Below are 19166 nucleotides of genomic sequence, written 5' to 3'. Positions count from 1 at the left end.
AGTGTATTAGATAAAAAGCAAAAGGCAAATTTTAGGGCCCTGGTCTAAGTAACCACTGTGGACTCTTGTCTTGCTGTTAAACATTTTTTGTAAGTAATACATAACCACAACTATGCTGTTAGTTTTTTAAAAATCAATTGCTTAACAACTGGCTTTTGTCCCTTAAAGATAAATGTAAGTATGTCATTCATTCATTCATATGTGCATTCATTCAGTTAATACCTTGCATAGTCATCATTCTTGTTGTATTGCATAGGTGGGTGCATGTGCTGTAATCTATTACCATATCACCATTGACAGGTGTTCAGGGTTTTCGATATTACGAATAGTAGTGCAAAGCAAATACTGTCTGTTCATACATCTTGGAGGTATGTGTGTGATCTCTTCAGCATTGACTTCTGGATGTTGAATTATTGGATCGTAGGCTGGCAGGTTGCCTCAAAAATGCCTGCATCAGTGCAAATACAGTGTTTGTTATTCACCAAAAACAACTTCCCTTTGTGTACCTAGCCATGGTTCAAATGGAGATGTAGCACAGAGTAAATGAACTAAATATCATGAAGCATTCTATATATTGCCTGGCACATGGGAGGTACATAGCATACATGAACTGTTAAGATTCATTCAGCCTCTGTATTTCAGGGCTACCCGTTAAAGTTTGCATAATTCTTTTTACTGTACATAGTTCTAACGATAATAAGGAACAACATAGTACAGCAGTAATAAGGAAAATAACACTGTAACATTGAGGAAGCTGGGTTATATGAATGTTCAATTGCTGATCTAACCATGAAGCAATAGTTCTAGAAATCTTATGCAAAAGTTGTGTAAGAAGACTGACATGCATAACATACTTCTGACATTGGGATATAATTTATAAGACATTATTTTGGTATCTGAAACATGCAGTTTGAATTTGTTGACTGGAAATGACTTTGAATGGTTGTTGGCCTGAAGCAGAGTAGTGCCATAGGATGCCATGTAGTGTTCACATTGGGAACTAGTTGGGTGCTAAGTTGGAAACACTGGATGAAATGATGTGATGTGATGAATATGGGAGAAGGAAGAGATCAGCACCTCACAAGGGAATGGGATGAAGAGGGCAATATTAACTTTTGTGTTGGCCCTTTTTAATAGACTGTTATTATGATTATCTCCGTTTTGGAGAAAAAATAAAATCCATGTCAGTTATGTTTAATATTAGATACTGAGCATGGTTTGCTTTCACAATGTACAATTTCATTAAAGAAATACTTGCCTAGAACAAAGTTGGATTTCTTGAGCTTTGTAGATTATTGGATTGATGATAAACTAGGAGAAATCTTTTATCTAGGAGGAAATAATGCAGCAAAAAGAAAGTTTAGTCCCTGCTTCTTGTTTATTAGCCTTGGATAAGGTAGCCCTGATTGTTTACTGGGACCGTAGTCCTCAGTTTTAGATCTGTCTTGTTATAGATGACTTAAAACCGGGAGCATTGGCACAGGGCCCCAGCACACTGTTGGAGGAGTCGTAACTTCATCTGCTGCTGGCCATAACCTTCCCAAGAGAAACCATATGCAGAGTTGCTATCTCTTCCTTCTTTGCATTATGCAGAAAGAAGGTGTTTCTTTATAAGCTGTTCTAAAGTGTGCTCAACTTGACTGTGTTAGGAAAGATTTAGGCAAAAATTTAGAAGCTATCTTTTAGCTTCTAAAAGATATACATTATGGTTGAAATGTCTGTGCGACATCCAGTGAAGGTGTCCAGTAGAGGGTTTGCATAACTAAAAAGTCAGGTAAGAGCTGGGTTCGAGATACAGATGACATCTGGATGTTTTTTAAAACTAGGAGTAGATGAGATGGATTATTCTGTAAGTTACTGTAGAAGAAAAGGCAATGGTGGGCATAAGACTGAGTAACACTTAAAGGGCTGGCCAAGGAAGAGGATTTCACAAAGGAGTTAACAGAGATAGAAGGAAAACCAGATTAGTATGGCATTATGGAAGCTAAAGGAAGACAGTGAAAAGGAGAGACTAGTCAGTACTGTCAAATATGACAGAAAGGTCAAGTAATATAGGGAAGGACAATAAAGTCCACACTTCTGTTTATTAGCACTGTATTGCATTCTTGAGTAGTAGGGGTGTGTGGGGGGGCAAATAAATGAAGACAATGTGTGTAGTTAATTTTTTTTTAATCTGTAAGAATAAGAGGCTAATGTAATTAGACCAGAGATACGGTATTGAGAGAATTTTTTTGTTTTTAACATGATAGAGAATTTTGTCTCCTTAAGTGTGAATGAAAATGAGCTGGCTTTGAGGGATATGTTGACAAGAAAGCTGGAGGAGGGTATTAAAACATGAATCTGTCAAGGTACTGGAGAACATTGGAGGGAGAACCAAGGGACAGGTGAGAAGAATTAGGTTTGAAAGAGGGATGCCTTTTTCATCTAATAGGTGGGAAGGAGATTAGGAGTGGAGAGTAGGTGGGTCTGGATGCAAAAATAATGTATTTCAGTTTGATAGCTGAAAGTTGAAGTTGAGTTCCTGTGATGTCTTATGTTTTGAATGAAGTGGAAGTGGTCATCTGTCAGGGGCTAGGAGTCTAGTGTTAGGAATCAAATTTAGAGGAGAGTGCAGGTTTGAACTTTCCCCTCAGAGAATGGAGAAGGGTTTGAAATTTCCTCTCAGAGAATGGAGAAGAACCAGGAGAATAGAAGGATGGAAGGTATCTTTCATTTCCTACAGTAGCACTTAGAAGACTGGTTATAAATGTGGAGAGGAAATGGGTCAGATAGTTTTAAAGATAAGATTTATTAGCTAAGTGAGGGAGGACAATGTACCAGAGTCGTTGAAGTAAATTTTGTGTTGAGTACTGATTAAATGAATTCAGTTGTATTGGTTCAAATACTAAATTTTGCCTGGTAGGAGCCAGCAGAAGGAAAAGGAAGTCTGTGAGAATAGGAAGAAGAATGACAGAAGCAGCAGCATTGTTGTTTAAGTTGACTAGAGCTGACAGTAAAGATCAGAATGGAAGTAGAGGTTCTGAGGACCACAATCTCAACAAGATGCAAGACCAGGGTAGGGAACAGTTATTGAGAAAGCTGGTGGGAGTAGGAGATTGGTATTTGTAATTTCAAAGATGGAGCAGTTTTGGTAAAATAAGATTTCAGCCTATATCCTGTCAGTAGGTGACTTACGTAGATTGGAAGTGAAGATCATTGTGTTCAGTTTAAGAAACAGTGCCAGAACTGTGGACAGGTCAGTGAACCTCTTCCAGGGTCTAGTTCAGTTATTTTCTTTGATACATTACCCAAAGTGGTATTACTGGGTCGAGTGCTCTCCCCAGCATGTTGAGGATTTTGGGTATATTGCCCTCAAAACATTGTATCGTTTGATTCTCAGAGTCTCTTTCCACACTTAACACCAAGATTTGTTGAAGGTAGTCTTTTCCAGTATGACAGTCTATTGGGTTAGTAGTGGTGTCTGACATTAAGACTGGTACTTTTTGTTAGTAGTGAGGTTAAAGTTTTCTTTTTATTGACTATGTAAATGTGAATTGCCAGCCCCAGTCATATGTCCATTTTTCTGTTGGCACAGGAACTGTTTTCTACCATTTCTCAATTAATTTATTTGCATTTTTCCTTTTGGTATTTGTCTTATTATTTGAGTTATATGCTTAAGTTATTTATTTTCCTTTGTTTAATAATAAGCACTTTTACTGTTTGTGATTTTTTTTAGCCAGATCAAGTATTGAAGTGTATAGAATTCTCATTTTCTTAATATTCTTTAAGCAGTTTCAATTGCTTTGAAACAAATATTAAATTATTTAGTAGTAAATGATTGGAGATGGTCATGGTGGTTTGTCCTTCTTTCCTTAACTTACAAAGTGTTTTGTTCTTTTATTGTTGTTGTTTCCTCCTACTTTTTTGATATACAAAGCTAGAGAGTGGGTCCTTTACTTATTTAGGTTTTTGAAAATAGTGAAATATTCTTTGTGGCCTAAACTTTTAAAATACATTTATGGGTGCTGGAAACAAATAGAAACTATTTGTATAGAAACTACATAAATGGATAGAAGCTATATTAATTTAATCTATTTTAATTGCTTATTCATCCTGACTTTTCAAGAAATGAGATTCCTTCTTCTTTTAAGTCTTTTACTTTTTGCTTCACATATTTCTTTGTTTCCTTTTTCTTCACGTATTTCTATGCTGTCTTACTCATTCAGCAAGTGATAATTGAGCACCTAGTATGTGTTAAACCACTATGTACTTTTCTAAGAACTGGATTCACTAGTAGTGACACATGTGAAGTGTAAGTTATTTGTGATTTTCACCAAGCAGTCAGTGGCAAATACTGCATCTCCTCCTCTCTAAATAGAAGTATGGAAGGAAATTTACCATTCACCACAGTGCTCTGAGATCTGCCACCATTCAGCTGACTTGAGCAAGTCATTTAGCATGTAAGATAGCAGTTCTCAAACTTGGTTTGCAGGACCCCTTTATAATTATTGAGGACTGCCAAATAACTTGTCTGTGTGCTTGTATCTACTGATATTTATTGTATTAGAAATTGAAGCAAATTATTCAAATGTTCATTTAAAAATAATAAAACCATTAAATGGTGTATTTATATGTGAAAAATTGTTTCCAAAACAAAAAGTAGAGGATTAAGATTTGTGCATTTTGTTATATGTACCTCACTAAAAAATAAAGATTAAAAAGTGAGAAAACTGACATTTTTTTACAGTTTTGCAAATCTCTTTAATGTTTAGCTTAATAGAAGATAGTTGGGTTCTCACCTGCTTCTGCTTTCAGTCTTACTTGCCTTGTATTTGTAGCCTCTAGAAAAGTCAACTATGTACTTGTGAGAAAATGAGAGTGAAAAAAGGCAAATGTCTTTCATCTTTCACACCACCTAATAAACTGTGGACCGTACCTTGAGAATAACTGCCCTAGGCCTTAGCATTCAGTAGCAATGTGGGTGTTAACTAGATGATCCTCAGAGGTTATTTTATCTCCAAAATTTAGTGTCTTTTATTTCCCACTCTTATAAAGTGCTAACTGAGCTAAATGTAAGTTGTGGACTCCCTGTACTTTATTTTGAACCACACCTAGCATAGAGTTTACCATCTAGTAAGAGAACATACTAAAGTGGATAAGGCCTGGAATTTATATTCTGAGTTTACTGATGTTGAGATCAGATTTTCTGAGTGCTCTTTAAGAAGTTGTTGCTTGTGTTAGTTTTACCTTTGAAATGCAGAAAAGTAGGAAATAATGTTTTGAGGTTCTTGTAATGGATTTCTACTTTGGGGGCACCAGCATAGCAGTGATACATAACTGACACATTTCAGGAGATCAGTGTAGCAGGGGTGATATATATGTTACTTGCAAAATATTCTGCTCTAAAGCTTGGAGTCTGAAGAGCTGGTTTAGGGTTTCAGCTAGTACTAGTAACAATGTGATAGGAGGAGGAGATTGACCCCTTATTTCTCTTTCTTCACTTACAAAATTGAGTGGATGATATTCCAGTTTTGTCCCAGAGTTTTGGGGACTGTGAAATTGTGTATGTTAATATACTTGAAGCTACATAAACATTACTTTTAAAAAAAAATAAAAGACTATGCCATCACTTTTTAACTGTACAGAGGAGCCCCTGTCTTTGTATCCCAATCAGGTTTTCACCTGAAGCTCAGAACTGTCAACTCAGGTGATTATCAGAAGTATTCTGAGAATTTGGAGGAAATAGAATTACTCCCTTCAATTCTTGTTCCTTTAAAGTAATGAAATTAGTTCTGCTCTGTTTCTGTGCGTGTTTTTTACTCCTATACCACCCTACTTTCTGATCAATTTATTTCAGAAATTGGTTGGGTTTGTTTTCTAAATATTTCACAACTAACCCATTGTCACGTAATTTTAGAAATCAAAGAGACTGTAAAAATCATCTGGTCCAGTCCCTCCTACTTTTATAGATGAGGCTGATGTTGAGAGAAACTGAGCTACTTGTTTAAAATCATTTTAGTAGTACAGTGATTCCCAGCCTTGGCTGAACTTTGGAGCCACCTGTAAAGCTTTTAAAAAATACTGATGTACAGGCCCCTGCCTCAGAAATTATGTTTTAATTAGTCTTTTAAAGTCCCCTTAGGTGATTATAATGAAATGTTACCCATTTTTACAGTGAACCATTTGCCTTTTAACATCATATTTAACTTTTAATATTGTAGATAAGACCATTTTTTTTCTGAGATGTAGGTTAGAGAGCTTTTCTTACTCTGGGAAATAAGCTCATAAACTTTATAATGAGAATCAAAACTTTTTGATGTTTGCACTTTTATTTTGAATAGATTAATCCAGTCAACTTCTAAAGTTTTTTTAATCCATGTATGTGTAACAGTGTGGCAAAACAAAGTTTAAACCTATTATACTTGATACAGATTAGTAATGGGTCTTTTGATATAATACTGTTAAGACATGATCTTTTAAGTTTTTGGAAGCATTAATATATATAAAAATTTTATCTTGCATCATTTATTCAGGTTCTAGTTTATCATTTGTTGTTTTGACAATTTTGAAAACAATCTTTACTTTTCCTACAGGTGAAAGCACTGAAAGAGAAGATTGAATCTGAAAAGGGGAAAGATGCCTTTCCTGTAGCAGGTCAAAAATTAATTTATGCAGGTATGAATCAAATATTGAAAGTAATATGCCCATTTCCCTACTTACAGTGGCAGTCTTTTAATTTTACAAATATGACCTTATGGATTGTAGTGTATGCAAATTGATTGTCAGAAACTTGATTGTATAGAAGCAGTGAATGAGCAATCATTTGGATATATTAACAGTTCTCTCTATTCACATTTGCTTTATATATTTATCTAATGATGTTAGTTTAGTTTTATCTCTTGTAAGCATTATGTAATTGGCTTTTATATTTTTTAAAATTTAAGTGGTTCATATAGTATTTATTTTGTCTTGCTTAGCATAATGTTCTCAGAGTCCATGATGTCACAAATGACAGGATGTCTTTCTTTCTCACGACTAAGTAATATTTCACTGGCTATATGTACTGTATCTTTTATCCATCCATTTGTTCAGAGGCATTTGAGCTGTTTCCATATCTTGGCTATTGTGAATAGTGCTATGATAAACATGTGAAGGCTTGTATTGCATTGAAATACTGTTTTCATTTTCTTTACAAGTGGGCTTACTAGATTTTTGGTAGATTTTTAGTGTTTTGAGGAACCTCTATTTTGTTTTCATAATAGTTGGACCAGTTTATATTCCTACTGATAATGTTTTAAGAGTTCCCTTTTCACCACATCCTTGCCAGAACCTGTTGTCTCTTGTCTTCTCAGTGATAGCTATTCTAATAGGTGTGAGGTAATGCTTCGGTGTTTTGATTGCATTTTCTTGATGACTAGTGATGTTAAGCGTCTTTTCATGTGTCAGTTGCCCATTTTGTCCTTTTTGGGGAAATATGTTTAGTTCTCATTTTTTAAATCAGATTGTTGGGTTTTTTGTCACTGAGTTGAGTGTTTTATATATTTGGATATTAGTCCCTTATCTGCTGTATGGTTTGCAAAAACTTTGGAGTTTCACATAGTTCCATTTGTTGATTTTTTTTCTTTTGTTGTTTGTACTTTTGGTGTCATGCCCAGAATTTATGGCCAAGACCAATGTTGATGAACTTCTTTCCTATGTTTTTTGCTAGGAGTTTTATGGTATCAGGGCCTATGTTTAAGACTTTGATCCATTTCGAGTTAATTTTTGTTAAGTGGTTTGAGATAGGGGTGTGATTTCATTGTTCTGCATGTGTTTCTCCAGTTTTCTCTGTACAATTTGTTGAAGAGACTTCTCACTGGCTTTTGTATTTTTAACCAACCTGAGCATTTTTTAAATCTATTGAAATCATCCTTACTGATTCCTTATTACTGTAGTTGGAATCATCCTGTGAACTTAAATGTCAGTCTATATGTTTTTTAAATAAAACACAAAAATTGATAGAATATAGAAAACCTGATATGTCAAAAGACACTGTAAATAAACGACAGGAAAGGGAAAGTTTATCTTCAGATTTTATAGAGTTCTTAGAAATCAATAAAGAAAGAATATAATCAGGAAATGGCAAAGTTAACTAGCCTCACTAGTAACCAGGAAAATGTTTGCTAAAAATAGATTTGATAAGTGAAATTTGTGGAGAAATTCTTTATTTTTCAAAAGAAATATTGAACAATGTCACTGTAGATGTCAGTAAGGTGGATAATGGATTGCCCATAAATTCTTGTCTCTTCTTCCATTGAAATTTTGTAGTAGTTTCTTAACTGAGATGTTTAGAGCAAACATTAGCCATGTGATTAGGAATCAGAAGCCTAAAAAGAGGCACATAGTTGGTGGCAAACATAAAGCTAGAATTTCTGAATTTTCTAGTTTTGGCCTATTTTCTCATTCCTATACTGAATAGAAATGCTATTCTTTTCTGTCCTAATGTTTGAAGCTTTTGATTCAGTAACTTTTTAAAAATGACCAACTAAATTCAAGGAAAAGGAAACCTGAAGGAATCAACTTGAACATTTGACCTTCAACATGACCAGTCTTGTATATTCTGTGCCTTACTCAGTCCTGTGCCATCTTGTCATTTCTGTGTAACAAGTCATTTTCTGAAGTACTTTTTATTTTTTTATTTTTTATTAAGGTATGATTGATATACACTCTTATGAAGGTTTCACATGAAAAAACAATGTGCTTACTACATTTACCCATATTATCAAGTCCCCACCCATACCCCAATGCAGTCACTGTCCATCAGTGCAGCAAGATGCCACAGACCCACTATGTGCCTTCTCTGTGCTACACTGTTCTCCCCATGATACCCCATACCATGTGTACTAAACATAATACCCCTCAATACCCTTCTCCTTCCTTCCCCACCTGCCCTCCCACACCCCTCCCCTTTGGTAACCGCAGTTCATTCTTGCAGTCTCTGAGTCTGCTGCTATTTTGTTCCTTCAGTTTTCCTTCATTGTTATATTCCACAAATTAGGGGAATCATTTGGCATTTGTCTTTCTCTGCCTGGCTTATTTCACCGAGCATAATGTCCTCCAGCTCCATCCATGTTGTTGCAAATCGTAGGATTTGTTTCTTTCTTATGGCTGAATACTATTCCATTGTGTGTATGTACTACATCTTTATCTATTCATCTACTGATGGACACTTAGGTTGCTTCCATATCTTGGCTATTGTAAAAAGTGCTGCGATAAATACAGGGGTGTATATGTCTTTTTGAATCTGAGAAGTTGTATTCTTTGGGTAAATTCCAAGGAGTGGGATTCCTGGGTCAAATGGTATTTCTATTTTTAGTTTTTTGAGGAACCTCCATATTGCTTTCCACAATGGTTGAACTAGCTCACATTCCCACGAGCAGTGTAGGAGATTCCCCTTTCTCCACATCCTCGCCAGCATTTGTTGTTCTTAGTCTTTTCAATGCTGGCCATTCTTACTGGTGTGAGGTGATACCTCATTGTGGTTTTAATTTGCATTTCCCTGATGATTAGTGATGTAGAGCATCTTCTCACATGTCTGTTGGCCATCTGAATTTCTTCATTGGAGAACTGTCTTTTCATATCCTCTGCCCATTTGTTAATCGGGTTATTTGCTTTTTGGGTGTTGAGGTGTGTAAATTCTTTATATATTTTGGATGCTAACCCCTGTCAGATATGTCATTTACAAATATATTCTCCCATACTGTAGGATGCCTTTTTGTTCTCTTGATGGTGTCCTTTGCTGTACAGAAACTTTTTAGTTTGATGTAGTCCCATGAGTTCATTTTTGCTTTTGTTTCCCTTGCTTGAGGAGATGCATTCAGGAAGAAGTTGCTCATACTAATATTCAGGAAATTTTTGCCTATGTTGTTTTCTAAAAGTTTTATGGTTTCATGACTTACATTCAGGTCTTTGATCCATTTTGAGTTTACTTTTGTATATGGGGTTAAACAGTAATCCATTTTCATTCTCTGACATGTAGCTGTCCAGTTTTGCCAACACCAGTTTTGAAGAGGCTGTCATTTCCTCATTGTATGTCCAGAGGTCCTTTATTGTATATTAATTGACCACATATGGTTGAGTTTATATCAGGGCTCTCTAGTCTGTTCCATTGGTCTGTTCTGTTCTTGTGCCAGTACCAAATTGTCTTGATTACTGTGGCTTTGTAGTAGAGCTTGAAGTTGGGGAGCATAATGAACCCAGCTTTATTCTTCCTTCTCAGAATTGCTTTGGCTATTTGAGGTCTTTTGTGGTTCCATATGAATTTTAGAACGATTTTCTCTAGTTTATTGAAGAATGCTGTTGGTATTTTGATAGGAATTGCATTGAATCTGTAGATTGCTTAAGGCAGGATGGCTATTTTGACAATATTAATTCTTCCTATCCATGAGCATGGGATGAATTTCCATTTATTGATATCTTCTTTAATTTCTCTTAAGAGTGTCTTGTAGTTTTCAGGGTATAAGGTCTTTCACTTCCTTGGTTAGGTTTATTCCTAGGTATTTTATTCTTTTTGCTGCAACTGTGAATGGAATTGTTTTCCTGATTTCTCTCTCTACTACTTCACTGTTAGTGTATAGGAATGCCACAGATTTCTGTGTATTAATTTTATATCCTGCAACTTTGCCTAATTAAGATATTAGATCTAGTAGTTTGGGCATGGATTCTTTAGGGTTTTTTATGTACAATATCATGTCATCTGCAAACAGTTTAACTTCTTCCTTGCCAATCTGGATTCCTTTTATTTCTTTCTGTTGTCTGATTGCTGTGGCTAGGACCTCCAGTATTATGTTAAATAGAAGTGGGGAAAGTGGACATCCTTGTCTTGTTCCTGATCTTAAAGGAAAAGCTTTTGGCTTCTCACTGTTAAGTATGATGTTGGGTGTGGGTTTGTCATATATGGCCTTTATTATGTTGAGGTACTTGTCCTCTATACCCATTTTGTTGAGAGTTTTTATCATGAATGGATGTTGAATTTTGTTGAATGCTTTTTTAGCATCTATAGAGATGATCATGTGGTTTTTGTCCTTTTTGTTGATGTGGTAGATGATGATGATGGATTTTCGAATGTTGTACCATCCTTGCATCCCTGGGATGAATCCCAGTTGGTTATGGTGTATGATCCTTTTGATGTATTTTTGAATTCTGTTTGCTAATATTTTATTGAGTATTTTTGCATCTATGTTCATCAGGGATATTGGTATGTAATTTTCTTTTTTTGTGGTGTCTTTGCCTGGTTTTGTTATTAGAGTGATGCTGGTGTCATAGAATGAGTTTGGAAGTATTCCCTCTACTCTTTGGAAAACTTTGAGGAGTATGGGTATTAGGTCTTCACTAAATGTTTGATAAAATTCAGCTGTGAAGCCATCTGGTCCAGGAGTTTTGTTATTAGGTAGTTTTTGATTACCAGTTTGATTTTGTCATTGGTAATTGGTCTGTTCAGATTTTCTGTTTCTTCCTTGATCAGCCTTGGAAGGTTGTATTTCTCTAGAAAGTTGTCCATTTCTTCTAGGTTATCCAGTTTGTTAGCATATAATTTTTCATAGTTTTCTCTAATAATTCTTTGTATTTCTGTGGTGTCCATAGTGACTTTTCCTTTCTCATTTCTGATTCTGTATATGTGTGTAGACTCTTTTTCTTGAAAAGTTTGGCTAGGGGTTTATCTATTTTGTTTATTTTCTCACGGAACCAGCTCTTGCTTTCATTGATTCTTTCTATTTTTCTATTCTCAATTTTATTTATTTATGCTCTAATCTTTATTGTGTCCCTCCTTCTACTCACTTTGGGCCTCATTTGTTCTTCTTTTTCTAGTTTCGTTAATTGTGAGTTTAGACTGCTTATATGAGATTGTTCTTCTTTCCTGAGGTAGGCCTGAATTGCAGTATACTTTCCTTTTAGCACGGCCTTGGCTGTGTCCCACAGATTTTGCGGTGTTGAATTATAGCTGTCATTTGTCTCCATATATTGCTTGATCTCTGTTTTTATTTGGTCATTGATCCATTGGTTATTTAGGAGCATGTTGTGAAGCCTCCATGTGTTTGTGGGATTTTTCATTTTTGTGTAATTTATTTCTAGTGTCATACCTTTGTGATCTGAGAAACTGGTTGGCACAATTTCAGTCTTTTTTAATTTACTGAGGTTCTTTTTGTGGCCTAGTATATGATCTATTCTTGAAAATGTTCCATGTGCACTTGAGAAGAATGTGTATCCTACTGCTTTTGGTTGGAGAGTTCTGTAGATGTCTATTAGGTCGATCTGTTCTAATGTGTTGTTTAGTTAGTGCCTCTGTGTCCTTACTTATTTTCTTTCTGGTCGATCTGTCCTTCAGAGTGAGTGGAGTGTTGAAATCTCCTAGAATGAAAGCATTGCATTCTATTTCCCCTTTTAATTCATTTAGTATTTGTTTCACGTATGTCGGTGATCCTGTTTTGGGTGCATAGATATTTATAATGGTTATATCTTCTTTTTGGATTGACCCCTTTATCATTATGTAATGTCCTTCTTTGTCTCTTGTGACCTTGTTCTGAAGTCTTTTTTGTCTGATACAAGTACTGCAACTCCTGGTTTTTTCTATTAGTTGCATGAAATATCTTTTTCCGTCCCTTGACTTTTAGTCTGTGTATGTCTTTGGGTTTAAAGTGAGTCTTTTCTAGGCAGCATATAGATGGGTCTTGTTTTTTTTATCCATTCAATGACTCTGTCTTTTGATTAGTGCATTCAGTCCATTTACATTTAGGGTGATTATCAATAGGTATGTACTTATTGCCATTGCATACTTTAGATTCATGGTTACCAAAGGTTCAGGGTTAACTTCCTTACTATCTAAGAGTTTAACTTAGCTCACTTAATATGCTATTACAAACACAATCTAAGGGTTCTTTTCTTTTTCTCCTCCTTTTTCTTCCTCCTCTATTCTTTATATGTTAGGTATCATATTCTGTACTCTTTGTCTATCCCTTGATTGACTTTGGGGATAGTTACTTTAATTTTGCATTTGCTTAGTAATTAGCTGTTCTACTTTCTTTACTGTGGTTTTATTACCTCTGGTGACAGCTACTAAACCTTAGGAACACTTCCATCTATAGCAGTCCCTCCAAAATAGACTATAGAGATGGTTTGTGGGAGGTAATTCTCTCAGCTTTTGCTTATCTGGAAATTGTTTAATCCCTCCTTCAAATTTAAATGATAATCTTGCTGGGTAGAGTAATCTTGGTTCCAGGCCCTTCTGCTTCATTGCATTAAATACATCATGCCTCTCCCTTCTGGCCTGTAAGGTTTCTGCTGAGAAGTCTGATGGGCTTTCCTTTGTATGTGATCTTATTTCTGTCTCTGGCTGCTTTTAACAGTCTGTCCTTATCCTTGATCTTTTCCATTTTAATTACTATGTGTCTTGGTGTTGTCTTCCTTGGGTCCCTTGTGTTGGGGGGGTCTGTGGATCTCCATGGCCTGAGAGACTATCTCCTTCCCCAGATTGGGGAAGTTTTCAGCAATTACCTCCTCAAAGACATTTCCTATCCCTTTTCCTCTCTCTTCTTCTGGTCCCCCTATAATGCAAATATTGTTCCGTTTGTATTTGTCACACAGTTCTCTCAATATTCTTTCATTCTTAGAGATCCTTTTTTCTCTCTGTGCCTAGGCTTCTTTGTATTCTTCTTCTCTAGTTTCTATTTCATTTTATCATCTCCACCACTGTATCCAATCTGCTTTTAATTCCCTCCATTGTGCTCTGCAACAATTGGATCTCCGACCAGAATTCATTCCTCAGTTTTTGAATATCTTTCCGTACCTCCATTAGCATGTTAATGATTTTTATTTTGAGCTCCCTTTCAGGAAGAGTCATGAGGTCCATGTCATCTTTCTCAGGCATTGTATTAATTTTACTCTGTACCAGGTTGCTTTCGCATTTCATATTTGTATATGGTGCCTCCTAGTGTCCAGAAGCTCTACTCTCTGGAGCTGCTCTGCCCCTGAAGCAATGTCAGGGGTGGCAGGGAAGTGGTGGTGTTGCCTGGGGGGAGGAAAGAGCTGTTCCTGCTTCCCGGCTTCTGTGCCTGTCTCCACTGCCTGAACCAGTCGGCTGAGCACACAGGTATGAACTTTTGTCCCAGAGCAGCCGGATATGGATCCCTGCTTTCTACAAGTGGCTGGAATCTCAGTCTCTCCAGTAATTCTGCCTGTCTTAGCCTTCCAACTCCGTAATCAGGAGCGTATCATGAAAGCACCATGAAATGTAGGTTTGTGTTCCCAGAGCAGATCTCCGGAGTTAGGTATTCAGCAGTCGCAGGCCTCTACTCCCTCCCCTCTCCATTTCTCTTCCTCCCGCCAGTGAGCTGGGGTGGGGGAAGGGCTTGGGTCCCTCCGGGCCACAGCTTTGGTACCCTGTTCCATGAGGTCTATTCTTTTCTCTAGCTGTATGCAGTCTGGTACAGTCCTTTTCCCTGTTGCTCTCTCAGGATTAGTTATATTAATTATATTTTTGTATTATATGCGGTTTTAGGAGGAAGCCTCTGTCTCAGATCTCACGCCACCATCTTTAATCCACTCTTCTGAAGTACTTATTAGCATTTTACTCTTACAGCATTGGAGCATTTCTGTTTGGCTAGGTATTCAGTACTTGTGGGAGCAGGAAACTTATTCTCTTCTTCCTCCGGTCAAGAAGGATTATAGGTTATTCATTGGGCGATCCTTAGATGATCACATAGTGAATTTTATTTGTCTTCATGATCTCCCTTTTCTCAGGAGCTAGTTAATACTTCCACACACAACAAGTCTTTTTATTATAAGTAATAACTTTTAAAAATTGCTTAGGATATCTATATACATTGTTTGTATTTGATATCTTTTAGTCAAAGTGCTTAAAGCTTTTTAACTAATCATGTTTCCATTTATATTTATCTTGGCGGATTGGTTAATATTTTTTGGGGTGAAGTACTGATTGAATTGACATTGGTGATTGTTTTAACTTCAGTTACATGTAAGATAAAGGTTACTGTGCCTTAAATAATATGTTTATTTTTTCCTTAATGAACTAGGCAAAATTCTCAATGATGAGACTGCTCTAAAAGAATATAAAATAGATGAGAAAAACTTTGTGGTGGTTATGGTGACAAAAGTAAGTTTCAGCCTTATTCTGTGTATCTTTATGTATGTGTGTGTTTTTTAAAAATAGTGATCCCAAGTCTTGTATTTATACTTTAAGTGACTACAGTTTATGCACATCCATAGTGGCATGCATTTATCTGTTATTAAAGGTTTTAACATTTTATCTTGAACTAACCATAAAGTTAGTAATTTTATACATTTGTAGTTTGAACATAATTTTAAATAAATTAAAGCAGTTAATGTATAACATGTCATGCTAAAATTGGTTAGGTTTTGCTGGAATAGTAAAGTCACTAATTATGTAATTTTTAGAAAGCATGATCCTTAGAAATGGATAAGTTTTATTGTTTTGCAGTTTTTAATAAGGGTGTCTTAATGGGACCTGCTAAGTTATATATTAGACCTGACAAATTCCTTAAGGCAGAAAGGGCATACAGACTCAGAATTGCATTGATACATCTTAGCTAATGGGATGGCTTTTTAGAAACAAAAAAAAAGAAAAAGCAGCTAAAGAAATGATGGAGTGATTATTGGGGGGAAATTTTTAACGGAAACTTTCTTGTGCTTTATTGGACTAAAATATATTTGGAACAATTTATAAAAGTTAATCACTAAAATTTTTTAATTTTAATCTTTTGATTTTAAGCACCATATTTTGCTATATTTAGCACTCATTAAATGTTTAAATATAAAGGAACAGAATCATGAGGAAACTCTCTCATCTAGTTTTTTTAAGTTGTGATAAAATATACATAACACAAAATTTATCAGTTTAACCATTTTTAAATATATTGTACAGTGGCATTAGGTATATTCACATTGGTGCAAACCACAGCACCATCAGTCTCCAGATTTTTTTCATCTTCCCAAACTGAAACTGTACCCATTAAACAATAACTCTCCATTTCCCCTCTCCCGTCAGTCTCTGGCACCACAATTCTGTTTTCTGTCTATTAATTTGACTACTCTGCATACCTCATATAAGTAGAATCTTATAGTATTTCCTTTCTGCGATTAGCTTACTTCCTTCAGCATAAGTCTCCAAGGTTCATCTGTGTATACAGCATGTGCCAGCATTTCCATCCTTTTTAGGGCTGAGTAATACTCTTATCACTTCATCTAGTTTTATCATAGATACTACATAATGGGAAATGTGGTACACATACATTTGGATATATAATTTTTACTGATGTTACTTCCTTGAATATTACAGTAACCTCGACTATTCAGAAAATAACTAAGAATTAAACAGGATAAGTCTTAGAAGAGATGCATGCATTTGAAGAGCCAAGCCTTTTCATATTTTACATAGGATTCTGGTGATATTTTTGTTGTATTATTTTCAAGTTCATAGTAGAGACCAGCCAGCTATTAAAAAGGGAAGATGACTGTTTATATGAACAATTATGTGGAAGCAATGAGAAATAATCTTTTTACATAGGAGACAAAAAAAGCTATTAAGATCAGAAGTAAACAGGAAAACTTCAAAAAGCAGATGGGTTTGGTATTGTTTAGAATAAAGCTTAAATCATTCTTTGTGGCATCAAGACCTCAAGGGCATGGTGTGTTATAATAGTGATCACAAATAATCTTAAGGGAAATAGTAAATTGGCATATTGCATTAACCCATTACATTTTTTATCTAGATTGGAGTTGTAGAACAGTAATAATTTGCAGAGTATTATATTGGCAATTAGAAGTTAATAAGAGTTAAATACAAGTCTCTCAGACTAGAGGAAGGAAGGAGTGAATGCCACTAGTATTTTCTGAAGTCTCCTCCCCCATCTAGCACTAGAGGTTTTTTCAGCGCAGTCTGTACAAGCTCAAATTGAAAATGAGACAAATCAGTTTCTTGCTCTTAGAATTTGTTGATTTATAGTTGGGGCAGTCACGTTGAATTTAATCCCATCTTGTATCAAAACAGTCCACTTTCATTCTTAGTCAAGGTATGAGCTGAACAGATAGTATTGATAGGCCTTAGGAGAAGAATAAAACTCATAGTAAGATTTTTATGTGTCTGTAATTGCTTTTTGCTCTAGGGGAACCTTGATAGCTCTGCTACTAGTTCAGCAAGTGCTGAGCATGTGGTTTTAATTTTATTTGACCTTTATTTTTCTGTTTATATACACATCTCAAGAGTTAGGTTGACTTCTTTGTACTTAACATGTATCCATCAATGTTGAGAAATACAGCAGAATATTTGGCATGTTCATTAATCATACTTCTAATTCCATTTCAAGAAGGTTATTTTGATAATGCTTTTGAATGATAATACTTTCAAGTTATGAACAAGGAACTTAAATTACAAAGGTTTTGGGGGGAAATTGTGTGGTGGTTTTTTTGGATACACATTCTGTGTATTTTTAAATATTGGTTTCTTTTGGTCCTTTTTTATTAGTTTGATATGAAGACTGAAACTGTTAGCTAAATAAAGCTAATTGACGTTGATATTACCTTTCATCAACTTTGAAAGTATAGCATAAATAGTGGTTCAGATTACTAATGTTGGTCATTTATTATGTCATTTTACAAAATTATTTTTGAGTTACTAGTTTGTATTAGTTTTAACATTTGTAACATCCTGTAAAAATACAGTCTAATTGGAAATCAAGTAATAACATAATATTTTATCGTAATTCATCGTTTTGCTTCTATGTGTTCAGCCCAAGGCAGTGACGACGCCAGCTACAACTCAGCAGTCAAATCCCGTCACCACTCCCACCGTTAGTTCCTCCACAGCAACAGCTGTGGCCCAAGCTTCCACCCCTGTTCCTGCCCCCGCTGTAGCTCCCACTCCCACTCCCAGTCCCGCACCCGCACCTGCACCCGCACCCGCACCCGCATCCACCACTCCAGCATCACCGACAGCATCTTCTGAACCTGCACCTGCTAGTGCAGTGAAGCAGGAGAAACCTGCAGAAAAGGCAGCAGAAACGCCAGTGGCTATTAGCCCAACATCAACTGACAGGTGAGGACTGGCTTCTAGGAAATTGTATTTCAAAATATATTCCTAACAAGAACTTCACATGTGTATTTATTTTGATTATTATCTTGCTCAGACTAACTTTCTATCTACTATGTTAAGCTGTTTCTACTCTTTGAACTCTGAAAGTATACATGTATCTTTAAATTTCCATAGTTCAGATTTGTATTCCCTGCATTGTTTTTTTTCCCCCTGGGGGAAAGGAAAGTGGGTCACAGTCACTCATTTTGTGTAGAAAAGTTTAGTAAGTGGAAATGACCAAAAAGAAGAATTATAAGATAACTTGAAAGTATATTATAGCTTGACATATTGTAAATAACTTGACATTTACCCCCAATCATTATTTATATTTTACCTGTATTCTTTCTGATCATTGTCATATATATTATAAACATATCTTCGTGTCAGTAAATACTTGAAGTTGCTGCAGAGCAATGTACTTGGGTCTGACATTTGTTAGCACTTGACCTTAGAAAAGTAATTAATTAACATTCGTGGGTTTCTCCTTATCTATAAAATGTGGATATAATCTCTCTCAGTTGTTACAAGGATTAAGTGAAATATGAGTACAAAAGATTTGCAAACAACACAGGCCCACGGTAGGTGCTGATGAGTGTCCACTGTCTCAAGTATCTCACCTGCCTTTTGTTGACATGGATTGTTTGTTGAATTTTTCACTGTTTCATCTGTGTCTGTGAACTTGCATAGAAATTTAAGTTTTTGCCTTTATAGATCTTTAGACCAAAAGAAAAAGTACTGGGATATTTTGAGCAAGAAGTAATCTCTTGTGAAAAGTTGACAGTAAGGATTATTGAGTAGTTTATGACAGATTTTCCCCCTGACAATAAGTAAAATAACCAAAGCAGTTATGTATTCTTAGTGCTTCAGTTATCTTGGCTGGACATCGTACGGGGGAATCTCTCCTTTATCTGGAAGCAGTAGTTGTACTACGTGCACTGTGCACTGGCACTGAAGCTGTTTGTGTTTTGTAACTTGAGTGCAGCTTAGGACCTCAGTGGCAGTAGAGTCCTTGGAATCAGAAGCAGACACAATTAAAACTGTACAG

General features: G+C 35.7%; 1 protein-coding gene across 1 annotated transcript in view; it reads left to right on the top strand.

Annotated features, from left to right (window-relative positions):
* The window catches only part of RAD23B (RAD23 homolog B, nucleotide excision repair protein), a 52796-nt gene that overhangs the window by 8741 nt on the left and 24889 nt on the right, over window positions 1-19166 (top strand). Inside the window, exons 2-4 of the mRNA XM_037027438.2 lie at window positions 6573-6654; window positions 15048-15127; window positions 17781-18085. Of these exons, the coding sequence (XP_036883333.1) occupies window positions 6573-6654; window positions 15048-15127; window positions 17781-18085 (467 nt within the window). The remainder of the gene's footprint in view (window positions 1-6572; window positions 6655-15047; window positions 15128-17780; window positions 18086-19166) is intronic.

Source organism: Manis javanica, chromosome 2 (assembly GCF_040802235.1).
Source record: "Manis javanica isolate MJ-LG chromosome 2, MJ_LKY, whole genome shotgun sequence".
In the NCBI taxonomy this organism is placed as follows: Eukaryota; Metazoa; Chordata; class Mammalia; order Pholidota; family Manidae; genus Manis; species Manis javanica.
The sequence above is the reverse complement of the archived record's forward strand: the minus strand, read 5'-3'. Positions and strand labels throughout refer to the sequence as shown.